Source organism: Nyctereutes procyonoides, unplaced genomic scaffold (assembly GCF_905146905.1).
Source record: "Nyctereutes procyonoides isolate TBG_1078 unplaced genomic scaffold, NYPRO_anot_genome, whole genome shotgun sequence".
NCBI classification, from domain to species: Eukaryota; Metazoa; Chordata; class Mammalia; order Carnivora; family Canidae; genus Nyctereutes; species Nyctereutes procyonoides.
This window is the reverse complement of record NW_026575146.1, coordinates 47911239-47924149: the sequence shown is the minus strand read 5'-3', so window position 1 is coordinate 47924149 and position 12911 is coordinate 47911239. Positions and strand designations below refer to the sequence as shown.

Below are 12911 nucleotides of genomic sequence, written 5' to 3'. Positions count from 1 at the left end.
TGCTCATCTTCAGTGTGGTCACCAACTGTCATCACCAAACAACATTTTTGCAACATGATGGATTATATTCCTTGTGCTATGCTTTTCATTTCTACCACTTATTTTATAACTGGAACTTTGTACTTGATTGCCTTCACCTATTTTACCTATCCCTCTCCCCACCTACTTTTCTTCTGGCAGCCATCCATTTGTTCTCTGTATTTAAGAGTCTTTTTGTTTTCTTTTTTAGGTTCTACATATAAGTGACAGCATGGTATTTGTCTTCCTTTGACTTAGTTTTGCTTAGCATACCCTTTAAGTCCATCCATATTGTCACAAATGGCAAGGTCTCATTCTTTTTTATGACTGAATAATCTGTATGTGGGTGGGATGTGTGTATCCATTCATTTATTGATGAATATTTAGGTTGCTTCCATATGTTAATTATTATTAATAATGCTGCAGTAAATATAGAGGTGCATGTATCTTTTTGAATTAGTGTCTTTATGGTTTTTTTTGGAGGGGGTGTAAATACCCAATAGTGGAATTACTGGATCATATGGTATTTCTATTTTTAATTTTTTGACAAACTTCCATATGGTTTTCCATAGCAGCTGCACCAATTTACATTCCTACCGACAGTGTAGGAGGGTTCCTTTTTCTCCACATCCTCACTAACACTTATTTCTTGTCTTTTTTTTCCCCCTAAAGATTTTATTTACTTGAGAGAGAAAGAGAGAGCATGAGGAGGTGGGGAAGAGGAGCAGAGGGAGAGGGAAAGGCAGACTCCCCATAGAGCAGTGAATCTGACAGGGAGGGGGCTGATCCCAGGACCCTGAGATCTTGACCTGAGCCAAAGCCAGCCACTTAACTGATTGAGCCACCCAGGTGCTCCTCTTGTCTTTTTGAGTCTAGCCTTTCTGACAGGTGGGAAGTGATATCTTTGTGGGTGTTGTTTTAAAGATTTTATTTATTTACTCATGAGAGACAGAGAGAGAGAGAGATTGATTGAGAGACAGGCAGAAGGCGACACTAAACCACTGAACCACCCGGGCTGCCCTCTTACTTGGTTTTGATTCACATTTACCTGATGGTGAGTGATATTGAGCGTCGTTTCATGTGTCTGTTGGTCATCTGTAAGTCATCTTTGAAAACCTGTTCCTTAAGGTCTTCTGCTGTTTTTAATTGGGTTATTATTAGTATTTTTGGTGTTCTGTTGTATAAATTTTTTATATATCTTGGATATTAATTCTTCACTAAATATATATCATTAGAAAATATCTTCTCTCATTCTGTAGATTGCCTTTTTGTTGATGGTTCCCTTTGTTATGCAAAAGCCTTTTATTTTGGTGTAGTGCCAATAGTTTATTTTTGCGTTTTGTTTTCCTTGCCTTAGGACATTATACCTAGAACAATGTTTCTATGGTGATGTCCAAGAAAATACTGCTTGTAGTTTCTTCCAGGAGTTTTATGATTTCAGGTCCTGCATTTTAGGTCTTTAATCCACTTTGAGTTATTTTTATGTATGGTGTAAGAAAGTGTTCCATCTAGGTTCATTCTTTTTCAGTAGCTGTGTCCACTCTTCCCAGCACCTTTTGATGAAGAAGCTGTCTTCCCTCCATTGTATATTCTTGTTTCCTTTGTGGTAGATTAATTCACCATATAGGCATGGGTTTATTTCTGGGCTCTCTATTCTGTTCCATTGATCTGTGGGTCTGTTTTTGTGCCAGTATCGTACTGTTTTGATTAGTACCACTTCATAGTATAACTTGAAACCTGAGATTTGGTACCATCAGCCTTGTTCTTTCTCAAGATTGCTTTGGCTATTTGGGCTTATTGTGGTTCCATACACATTTTAGGGTTATTTGTTTTAGTCTTTTGAAAATGATGATGATGTTGGCATTTTGATAGGAATTGTGTTGGACCTATTGATTGCATTTTATAATGACATTTTAAGATATTCTGACCCATGAGCATGGACTATTTTTCCATTTGTTGATGTCGTCTTCAGTTTCATTAGTGTTTTATAGTTTTCAGAGTACAGGTCTTTTACCTCTTTGGTTAGGTTTATTTGTTGGTATTTTATTTTTGGTGAAATTGTAAATGGAATTGTTTTCTTAATTTCTTTTTCTTCTACTTTGTATTAGTGTGTAGAAATGCAGATTTCTGCATATTAACTTCGTATCCTGTAAGTTTGCTGAATTTATCAGTTCTAATAATTCTTTTGATGGAATTTTTAATGTTTTCTATATCGGTATCCTGTCTTCTGCAAGTAATGAAATTTTACTTCTTCTTGCTAATTTGAATGCCTTTTATTTCCTTATCTTGTCTGATTCCTGCAGTTAAGAGTTCCATTATTATGTTGAATAAAAGTGGTGAGAGTGGACATCCTTGTCTTATGCCTGGTCTTAAGAGAAATGCTCAGTTTTTCAGTGAGCATGATGTTAGCTGTGGGCTTTTTGTATATGGCCTTTATTATGTTGAATCTATTTTGTTTTATTGATAATGGATGTTGCATTTTGTAAATTTTTTTTTTCTGTATTTACTGAGATCATCATAAGGCTTTTATCCATTCTCTGGTTATTTATTTTTTATTTTTATTTATTTTTTATTTATGATAGAGAGAGAGAGGCAGAGACACAGGCAGAGGGAGAAGCAGGCTCCATTCACCAGGAGCCCGATGTGGGACTCGATCCCGTGTCCCCAGGATCGTGCCCTGGGCCAAAGGCAGGCGCCAAACCGCTGCGCCACCCAGGGATCCCTTTTATTTTTTATTTATTTTTTATTTTTATTTTTATTTTTTTACCTTCTCTGGTTAATGTGATATATCACATTGATTGATTTGTGAATATTAAACCACCCTTTTGTCCCTTGTATAACTTACTCAATTGTGGTCCGTGATTTTTTTTTTTTTTCTTTAAGGTATTGTTGGATTTGGTTTGCTAATATTTTGTTGAGGATTTCTATATCTATGTTCATCAGTAATATTGGCTTGTGGTTTTCTTTTTTATTTTTTAAAGATTTTACTTATTCATGAGAGACTGAGAAAGAGGCAGAGACGTAGGCAGAGGGGGAAGCAGGCTCCCCGTGGTGAGCCTGATGTGGGACTCCATCCCAGGACTCCTTTGCATTCCTATGGTGTCAGTTATTTTCATGTTAACCATTTTTATTTTATTTTATTTTATTTTTTTAAATTTTATTATTATTATTTTTTATTTAATTATGATAGTCACACACAGAGAGAGAGAGAGGCAGAGACACAGGCAGAGGGAGAAACAGGCTCCATGCACCGGGAGCCCGATGTGGGACTCGATCCCGGGTCTCCAGGATTGCGCCCTGGGCCAAAGGCAGGTGCTAAACCACTGTGCCACCCAGGGATCCCATGTTAACCATTTTTAAGTGTACAATTCAGAGGCATTAAGTGTATTCATGTTGTATAGCTATCACCACCATCCATCTCTTTTCATCTTGCATAACTGAAACATTGTGCCTATTGAGGAATAACTCCTCATTTTCCCTACCCTCAGCTCCTGGCAACTATTATTCTATTTCCTATCTCTGTGAATTTGACTATACAAGCAAGGCACCTCATATAAGTGTTATCATATAACATTTATCTTTTTGTGTTTGGCTTATTTTACTACCTACAATGTCTTCAAGGTTCATCTCTGTTATATTGTATATCAGAATTTCATTCATTTTTAAAGCTGAACAATATTAAATGTATATGCCACATTTTGTTTCTCCATTCATTTGTAAATAGACACATAGATTGCTTCCATCTTTTGGCTATTTTGAATCATGGTGCTACGAACATGAGCATGGAAATGTATCTTTGAGTCCCTGCTTTCAAATATTTTGGTATATACCCACAAGTGGGATTGCTGGGTTTATATATGTTGGTTTTTTTTTTTTTTTTTTAGTTTTTTGAGGAACTATCCTACTGCTTTCCATATGCACTATTTTAGATTTTCACTGATCGTGCACAAGGGTTCTAATTTCTCCACATTCTCAGAAACTTGTTATTTTCTGTTTTGTTTATAGTAGCCATCCACCTCCCATGGATGTGAGGTACTATCTTGTTTATTTCATTTCCATTTCTCTGATGATTAGTTCTGTCAAACATCTTTTGGTGTGGTTCATGGCCATTTGTAGGTCTTTGAAAAAAATGTCTTTTTGAAGACCTTTTGGCCATCCTTTATTTAATTGGGTTGCCTTTTTAAAAAATTGAGTTTTAGGAGTTTATATATTCTGAATATCGACCTTTTGTCAGATACGTGATTTGAAAATACTGTTGCCTTTTAACTGTTGATAATGTTCTATGATGCACAAAAGTTTTTAGTTTTGATGAAGTCCAGATCATTGTTTTGTTGCTTCCTGTGTTTTTGGTGTCAAATCCATCCAAAAGAAATCATTGCCAAATCAACTATAGTGGGACTTTTCATCTGTACTTTTAAATTTTTTATAGTTTTAGATCTGAATTTTGAGTCTTTGATCTACTTTCAGTTAATTTTTGGGATGGTGTATGGTAATGGTAATTCAACTTCCTTCTTTTGCAAATGAATATCATTTTCCAATACTTTTTGGTAACCTTTCCAAGTTAAGTAGTCTTGGCAGCCCTGTCAGCATCATTTGCCTGTATATGTGAGAATTTATTTCTTGGCTCTCTGTTCTATTCCATTGGTCTACGTGTTTGTATACTGGTGCCACACTGTTTTGATTACTATGTTTTTGTATTAAATTTTGAAATTAGGAAGAGTGAGACTTCCAATTTTTCTTCACCCCTCTTTTTTAAAAGATTATTTTAACAATATGGGTGTCCCTTGTGATTCCGCATTAATTTAAAGATGGATTTTTTTGATTTCTACAAAAACTGGGATTTTAATGTGGATTGTATTGACTCTGTAGTTTTCTTTGAGTAGTATTGTCATCTTAACAATATTAAGTCTTCCAGTCTATGAGCATGTCTTCCTGGTTGTATGTGCCTTTAATGTCCTTCAGGAGTATTTTATAGTTTGAAGGTACAAATCATTCAGCCCCTTGGCTAAGTTTATTCCCAAATATTTTATTATTTACTGTGATATTTTAAATGGAATTGTTACTTGATTTTTATTTTGGACTATTCATTGTTAGTATAAAGAAACAACTGATTGTTGTGTTTTGATTTTGTATTTGGCAATATTGCAGAATTCATTTATTCTAGCATTTTTTTTATGGTGAATTTAGGATTTTCTTCACATAAGATTATGTTGTTAGTGAATAGAGATAATTTTACTTCTTCCTTTCCAACGTGGATGCCTTTTACTTTGTCCAGTTGCTTTGGCTAGGACTTTCAGTACTATGTTTAAAGAAATTGGCAAAAGCCTGCACCCTTTTTTGTTCCTGAAGAGGAAGAGACCTGTTTTTCACTATTGAATATGATCACTGTGAGTTTATAATGTGTGGCCTCTGTTATATTGAGGTTGTTTTCTTTTAATCCTAATATATTGAGTGTTTTTTTCATGAAAGTGTATGAAAATTTTTTATTGCTTTTTCTTCATTGATTGAGATGATCATATGTTTTTATCCCCCCCCCTTCATTTTGTTAATGTGGTGTATTACATTGATTTTTTTCTTATGGTAAACCATCCTTGCCTTCTAGGAGTAGTATTAGGTCATGGTGTATAATCCTTCTAATGTATTGTTAAGTTTTCTTTGCTAATATTTTGTTGAAGATTTTTGTGCCAGTATTCATTGTGGGTAATGATCTGTAATTTCCTTGTGGCATCTTTGTGTGGTATCAGATTAATGCTGACCTCATAGATGGCATTTGGAAGTATTTTCCTTCTCCTTAGTTTTTTTTTTTTTTTTAATTTTTATTTATTTATGATACTCACAGAGAGAGAGAGAGAGAGAGAGAGAGAGGCAGAGACATAGGCCGAGGGAGAAGCAGGCTCCATGCACCGGGAGCCCAATGTGGGATTCGATCCTGGGTCTCCAGGATCGTGCCCTGGGCCAAAGGCAGGCGCCAAACCGCTGCGCCACCCAGGGATCCCTCTCCTTAGTTTTTTGGAAGAGTTTGAGAAATATGTTTTTCTCAAATGTTTGGTAGACTTCACCAGTGAATGAAACCATTTTGTCTTGGACTTTTGTTGTTGGGAGGCTTTTGATTAGTGATTAAATCTCCTTACTTATTATAGGTCTGTTCTGATTATCTATTTCTTTATGATTTATTACTGGTAGGGTATGTTTTTCTAGGAATTTATCCATTTCATCTAGGGTATCTAATTTGTTGATGTATAGTTTTTCATACTACTCTTTTATAATCTTTTATTTTTTCTGTAAAATTGGTGGTAGTATTCCCTCTTATATTCTTGATTTTAATTATTTTTTCTCTCTTTCTTGGTTCCTCAAAAATACAAACTAACTTTTGGTCTCATCAGTTTTCTCTATTGGTTTTTTTGTTCTCTATTTTAGTTCTCTCTGTTCTTCCCCCCCCCCCACCCCCCAAAGATTTTACCTATGTATTGATGAGAGACACAGAAAGAGACAGAGACAGAGACAGAGGGAGAAGCAGGCTCCACGCAGGGAGCCTGATGTGGGACTCTATCCCAGGTCTCCAGGATCCAGCCCCGGGGCTGAAGGTGGCGCCAAACCACTGAGCCACCCGGCTGCCCAGTTCTCTCTGTTCTAAACTTTATTACTCTTGTAGCTTGGGCTTAGTTAATCTCTTTCTATTTTAAAGTGTAAATTTAAGGTGTTAATTTATTTTTTAGTGTAAACACTTAGAGCTGTAAGTTTTTCTGGGGCTGCCTTTATAGCAGCCTATAAATTTTGGTATGTTATGCTTTCTTTTTTATTTTTAAGTTTTTAGGTTTTTCTTGTGATTTTTTTTCATTCATTGGTTGAGTGTTAATTTCCACTATTTTGTGGATTTCTCAGTTTTAGTTCCATAGATTTTAATTCCATTGTTATCAGAAAAGATACCTTTTAGGATTTCAACGTCTTAAAATTTATTCAGATTTTTTTTTTGTTGCCTAATATATGGCCCATCCTGAAGAATGTTCCATGACACTTGAGAAAAATTGTGTTCTGCTCTTGTTGAGTAGAACGTTTCATATATTTTTAAAGTTCCACTTGTTTCCTTTTAAATTTTGTTTGTTATTGAAAATTAAATTTTCTAAGTTCTCTGCCTCTATCTTTCCTCCTTTTGGGATTCTTATAAATGCTTATACTGATCCATTGAATGATGCCTCAAGTTTGTTTGCCTCTGTTTACTTTTTTTGAGGAGGGGCATCACTCTTCATTTTCAGATGGCTTCAAGTTTGCTAATTCGTTCTTTTGCATGTTCAAGTCTGCTTTGGATTGTTCTCTGGTGAATTTTTATTTCAGTTATTCCTTGTACATCTGTCCAGGAATTTGTTTTTTCTGCTTTCTTTCAAGATTTTTCTTGTTGACCTAATTTACATATAACAATGTGTAAGTTTAAGGTGCACAACACATTAATTTGGTAATTGTATATTGCAGTATAATTATCACTGTAGTTTCATTAACACCTCTATCATGTCAAATAATTTCTTTTTTTGTGGTAAGAACATTAAAGATCTAATGTCTTTGCAGTTTTGAAATCTGTAATACAGTAGTACTGTTGACTATAATGCATAATGTTATGCATTAGATCTCCAGAACTTACTCATCTCTTAGTTGCAAGTTTGTATTTTTTAATTTCCCCAGTTCCCTTATATCCTAGCCCCTGGTAACCATGTTCCTACTCTAAGAGTTCAGCTTTTTCAGATTTTACACAAAAACAGTACCATACAATATTTCTCTTTCTGTGTCTGGCTTATCTCAGTAAGCATAATGCCCTTAAAGTCCATCTATGTTGTCACAAATGGCAGGATTTCATTCTTTATCATGGCTGAATAATTTCCATTGTGTGTACTTAATATCACATCACATCTTTATCCATTCATCTGTTGATGGACAGTTAATATCTTGGCTATAGTGAATAATCCTGTAATAAACATCGGAGGGCAGATATCTTTTCAACGTTTTGTTTTGTTTTTTACTTTGGATATATACCTAAAAGAGGTATTTCAGGATCATATTCAATTTTCTTTTTTGGTTTTGATCTTCTGCAGTTTGATTATGATAGGCTTACTTGTAGATTTTTTTAGTATTTCCATGTCTTATGTTCTCTGAGTTTTTTGCATCTGTGGCTTGGTGTTTTTATCATTAATTTTGGGAGAATTTCTCAGTCATTACTACTTAAAAAATTATTTTTCTTCTCTTTTTTTCCTTCTGGTATTCCCATTATACATATGTTATAGCTTTTACAGTTGTCCTACAGCTCTTGAACATTCTGATTAAAATGTTTGTATACATTAACAGTGGGCTATAACTATGGAGATCAGAATATACAACAAATGATGTTTTGGTCAAACATACATCTTAGACTAAATTAAAGACTGAGGGTGAGGGACGCCTGAGTGGCTCAGCAGTTGAGTATATGCCTTTGGCCCAGGGCGTGATCCCAGGATCCGGGATAGATTCCCACATTGGGCTCCTTGCAGTGAGCCTCCTTCTCCCTTGGCCTGTGTCTCAGCCTCTCTTTCTCTGTCTCTCATGAATAAATAAATAAAATCTTAAAAAAAAAAAGACTGAGGGTGAACTAATAAATGAGATTATAGATTATTTTCTGTTATGCATATTATAATTTTTATATAATTTATAACATTTAAGGATGAAGTATGCCTTATTAAGATGGAAAGCATTGTATATTTTAATTTTATTTAAAAAATTTTTTTTAGGAGCTGTGGCCTTGAAGAATCTTGAAATTAAAGAAAATGCTCTGGTACGTTTTTTTAAATTTTAAAGTTCTATTTATATATTTTAGAGACAGCATGAATGAGAGTGAAGGAGGTTAGAGGAGTGGGAGAGGGAAGGAGAATCTTCAGCAGACTCTCTGCTGAGTGGGTAACCTGACATAGGGCTTGATTGATCCCATGACCCTGAGATCATGACCTGCCTGAGCTGAAATCAAGAGTTGGACACTTAACCAACTGAGCTATGCAGGCACCCTTCTGGTAGGTTTTGAGTATAAGAAATTTGTGATTCAGTGCATTTACAACTATATAGACTTCTTGATTTATTTTGTCTTAAGTTATTCAAGTTCGAGAAATTTCTTTTTTTTTTTGAGAAAATTTTTTGAAAATAATTTTTACAAAATGAATTTTTCAAAGTGGACTTTTAATCTCAACACAAACTGACAGCGTGATTTTCCTCATTTAAAAATATTTCCAATTTTTTTTCTTTTTATGTGATTTTATTTTAAATGGTTAATTTCTAATCATCTTCAAATTTTCTTTTAATGACGTGGTAACCACATTTTTTTTACCTGAGAATTCAGTGATACTACATTCATGATGTTGTGCAACCATCAACCAATATCTTTTCCTGTAACTTTTTTGTTAGGTCATAGGAAACCCAATAACCATTAAGAAATAACTTCCATTCCTGCTCCTTGTAGACCCTGTTAACTGTTTCTTGTAGCTCATATAAGTGGAATCATGCTATGTTTGCCATGCTGTGTTTGCATTATCTCACTTAGGATAATTCCTTTAAGGTTTGTCCATGTTGTTGTTTGTATCAGAACATCATTTCTTTTTGTGGCTGCATAATATCCCACTATATCTGTTTGCCACATTTTGTTTATCCATTCATATGTTGATGGACAGTTGAGTTGTTTCTTCTGCATTTTGGCTTTTGTGAGTAACGCTGGTATAACATTTGTAATATGCATATCTGTTCAGTTCCTTATTTTTAGTTCCTGTGGGTAAATACCTATCAGTGGAATTCCTGGATTTTATGGTAATTTTATGTTTAGCTTTTTCAAGAACTGCATTCTTGTTTTCCATGGTAGTTGAACCATTTTATATTCCACCACCAACATATGTAATTTCCACTTTATCCACATCCTTGCTAACATTTATTTTTTTAATGTTCTTTTTAAAAAATTTTAAGTGTACTCCTCAGTGTGGGGCTTGAACTCATGACCCAAAGATCGAGTCACATGCTCTACTGACTGATCCAGCCAGGCACTATTTTTTGTTTTTTTGATAATACCCATTTTTAAGAAATATTTTATTTATTTATGAGAGAGAGAGAGAGAGAGGCAGAGACACAGGCAGAGGGAGAAGCAGGCTCCATGCAGGGAGCCCAATTCAGGACTCGATCCCGGGTCTCCAGGATCAGGCCCTGGGCGGAAGGTCGCGCTAAATCACTGAGCCACCTGGGCTGCCCAACTTCATCCCATTCTTTATGTTGCCTTATGCCTCTGTTGACAGTATCCTTTGATGCACTAATGTTTTTAATTTGGTGAAATTTCATCTGGTTTTCTTTTTCTTTTGTTGGCTGTGTCATTGATATGATCCAAGAAATCATTGCCAGATCTAGTGTCAAGATTTTACCATGTTTTCTTCTAAGGGTTTTGTAGTTTTGGTTCTAATGTCTTATGTCCATCTTGAGTTAATTTTTATATATAGTTATAAGGTAAGGGTCTAACCTCATTCTTTTGTGTGTGGATATCCAGTTTCCTAAGCACCACTTTTTGAAAAGGTTGTCCTTTTCCCTGTTGGATGGGGAGAAATTTGGGGGTGGGATATTTTTTGCAAAATGGCATATTAATCTCCCTACAGGTTAGTTCACTGGACTCCCAACAAGTTCACTTAGTTCAGTGAAATTCCTCACCTCTATTTCCCCCCTATACAATGTAAAAGCAGTATGATTTTTGGCATGAGTAACTTAGATGGTCTGTATTACTGTAGAACTATCCCTTTTTTTATTTAAAAATGATCAGTCTTCCTGAATTTTGTGGATTGAAAATAATATTATAATTGTGTATCTATAAATCTAATATTTGAGGATAAAGAGAAGGTGTAGGTTAACTTACACATTTTAAGTAATTTTGGGAAGAAAATAGTCTGTTTTGTTGGCCTGTATATGTACTAATATTTTATATATGATGTTTTTGTAGAGTCAACTGGATGTACCATTTAAAGTTAAAGTTGGTCATATAGGTAAGCTGTGCTGCTTATTTGAATGTCCTCCTGGTTGGGCATACAATAAGAATGATATGCTTAGTATCTCTTTAATTTGATATTTTTAATGTTTCTGCATTAATCGAAAATCATGTAGAACTTAGGTGGGTTACTTAAAATTACTGTGTGGTCCGTATACCCTTGTTTAAAAACTATGAAATTATATATCTTATTAGGTGTTAAAATGAGCTAATTCACAGGCAGTGTGTTAAATCTAATAGCATAACTGTCTGTCTTGGTTTCTTAGGTTTCTGACTAGTGATTGCTATATTCTCATTGACCATGGATATATGGTGTAAGGAGTCAGGTCTAGATCATCTAGGCAGTGCGGCCAGGGATGAGTCAGAAACTTAGTTTCTGAGGTTGTTTGCATACCTCTCCTCTGTCCTAGCAACTGTCATTCTTTTTTTTTTTTTTTTCTTTAGAGAGTGAGCGTTGTTTTATTTTTTTATTCTTTATTTTTTATTTATTATTAATTAATTCATTCATAGACACAGAGAGAGAGGCAGAGACACAGGCAGAGGGAGAAGCAGGCTCCATGCAGGGAACCCGATGTGGGACTCGATCCCGGGTCTCCAGGATCACACCCCAGGCTGCTGGCAGCGCTAAACACTGTGCCACCGGGGCTGCCCGCAGCTGTCATTCTTTAATATCATTATTTTTTTTCTTGTACTAGACTGCAAGTTCTTTAATATCATTATTTTTTTTCTTGTACTAGACAACAAGTTTCTTAAGTCAATTTTATTTTTATTCTTACTACTAGTACAATACGTGGCATATAGTAAGGATAAAATTTGTTGAGTGAAAGAAATACACATTTTCAAATGAGCAGTACAGGGTTACAACTAGTTTTAATGCTGTTTTTTAAAAAGATTTTATTTGAGGAGGATGGAGGAGAGAGTGGTAGGGAGAGGGAATCTTCAAGCCAGCCCAAGCCAAAACCAAGAGTTGGAGGCTCAACTGACTGAGGTGCCCCTTCCCTTGCTGCTGTTGGATGTTGTTAATCTCAACTGATCTTTCAACTTTTTTTCATTTAGCATGTAGAATTACACATATAGCAAGTGTAAGTATATACATATTTTTAAAGCATTTGTATTTGAAAGATTTTTAGGATTGCCTTTGTTTATATTTTTGTGTATTTTCCAAATTTTCTAGAAGTCTATACCTTATAATGGGAAAAAAAACTGTTTTGTTTTTAAAATTTACTGGTGAAAATGGTACATTAGTAACTTTGTTTCTTTGATTACTTTAATGCTATTTTGTTACTGTTCTGTTTTGTTTATTTACTCTTGGATTATTAATATATGTGTGTATAAGCAGTCTACCTGATAGATTTATAAATTGTATCAGATTTATCACAATTATTATTTTCTAATGTGTTAATTTCATTCTGGTTATATTTTAGACCATACACAGATTTGAAATGGGTGCTATCTTCTCTGATTTAAACACTCAGAAAATCATCCATTTCTTATAAATCAGATCGTTTGTTTTATTCTGGATTGACATAAAATGAAATCCTTTTTTTAAAAATATATTTTAATTTAAAAAAAATTTATGATAGTCACAGAGAGAGAGAGAGAGAGAGAGAGAGAGAGAGAGAGAGAGGCAGAGACATAGGCAGAGGGAGAAGCAGGCTCCATGTACTGGGAGCCCGACGTGGGATTCGATCCCGGGTCTCCAGGATCGTGCCCTGGGCCAAAGGCAGGCGCCAAACCGCTGCGCCACCCAGGGATCCCTATAAAATGAAATCTTTTACTCATTTGGATTTTTTTTAAACATGGAATTTTGGGGTTATGTGATGGGATAAATCTAAGTAGATTTTTTTTCCCTTCCCCAAAAGCTAGCCAGTTA

At 34.9% G+C, this 12911-nt stretch overlaps 1 protein-coding gene across 4 annotated transcripts in view; it reads left to right on the top strand.

Annotated features, from left to right (window-relative positions):
• The window catches only part of VPS13A (vacuolar protein sorting 13 homolog A), a 241199-nt gene that overhangs the window by 9499 nt on the left and 218789 nt on the right, over positions 1 to 12911 (top strand). For all 4 annotated transcript variants that reach the window (XR_008662454.1, XM_055309662.1, XM_055309663.1 and 1 more), the window contains exons 2-3: positions 8769 to 8812; positions 10994 to 11036. Coding sequence is in view for 3 of the 4 variants with exons in the window: in XM_055309662.1 (XP_055165637.1) it covers positions 8769 to 8812; positions 10994 to 11036 (87 nt within the window). In the remaining variant the exon portion in view is untranslated. The remainder of the gene's footprint in view (positions 1 to 8768; positions 8813 to 10993; positions 11037 to 12911) is intronic.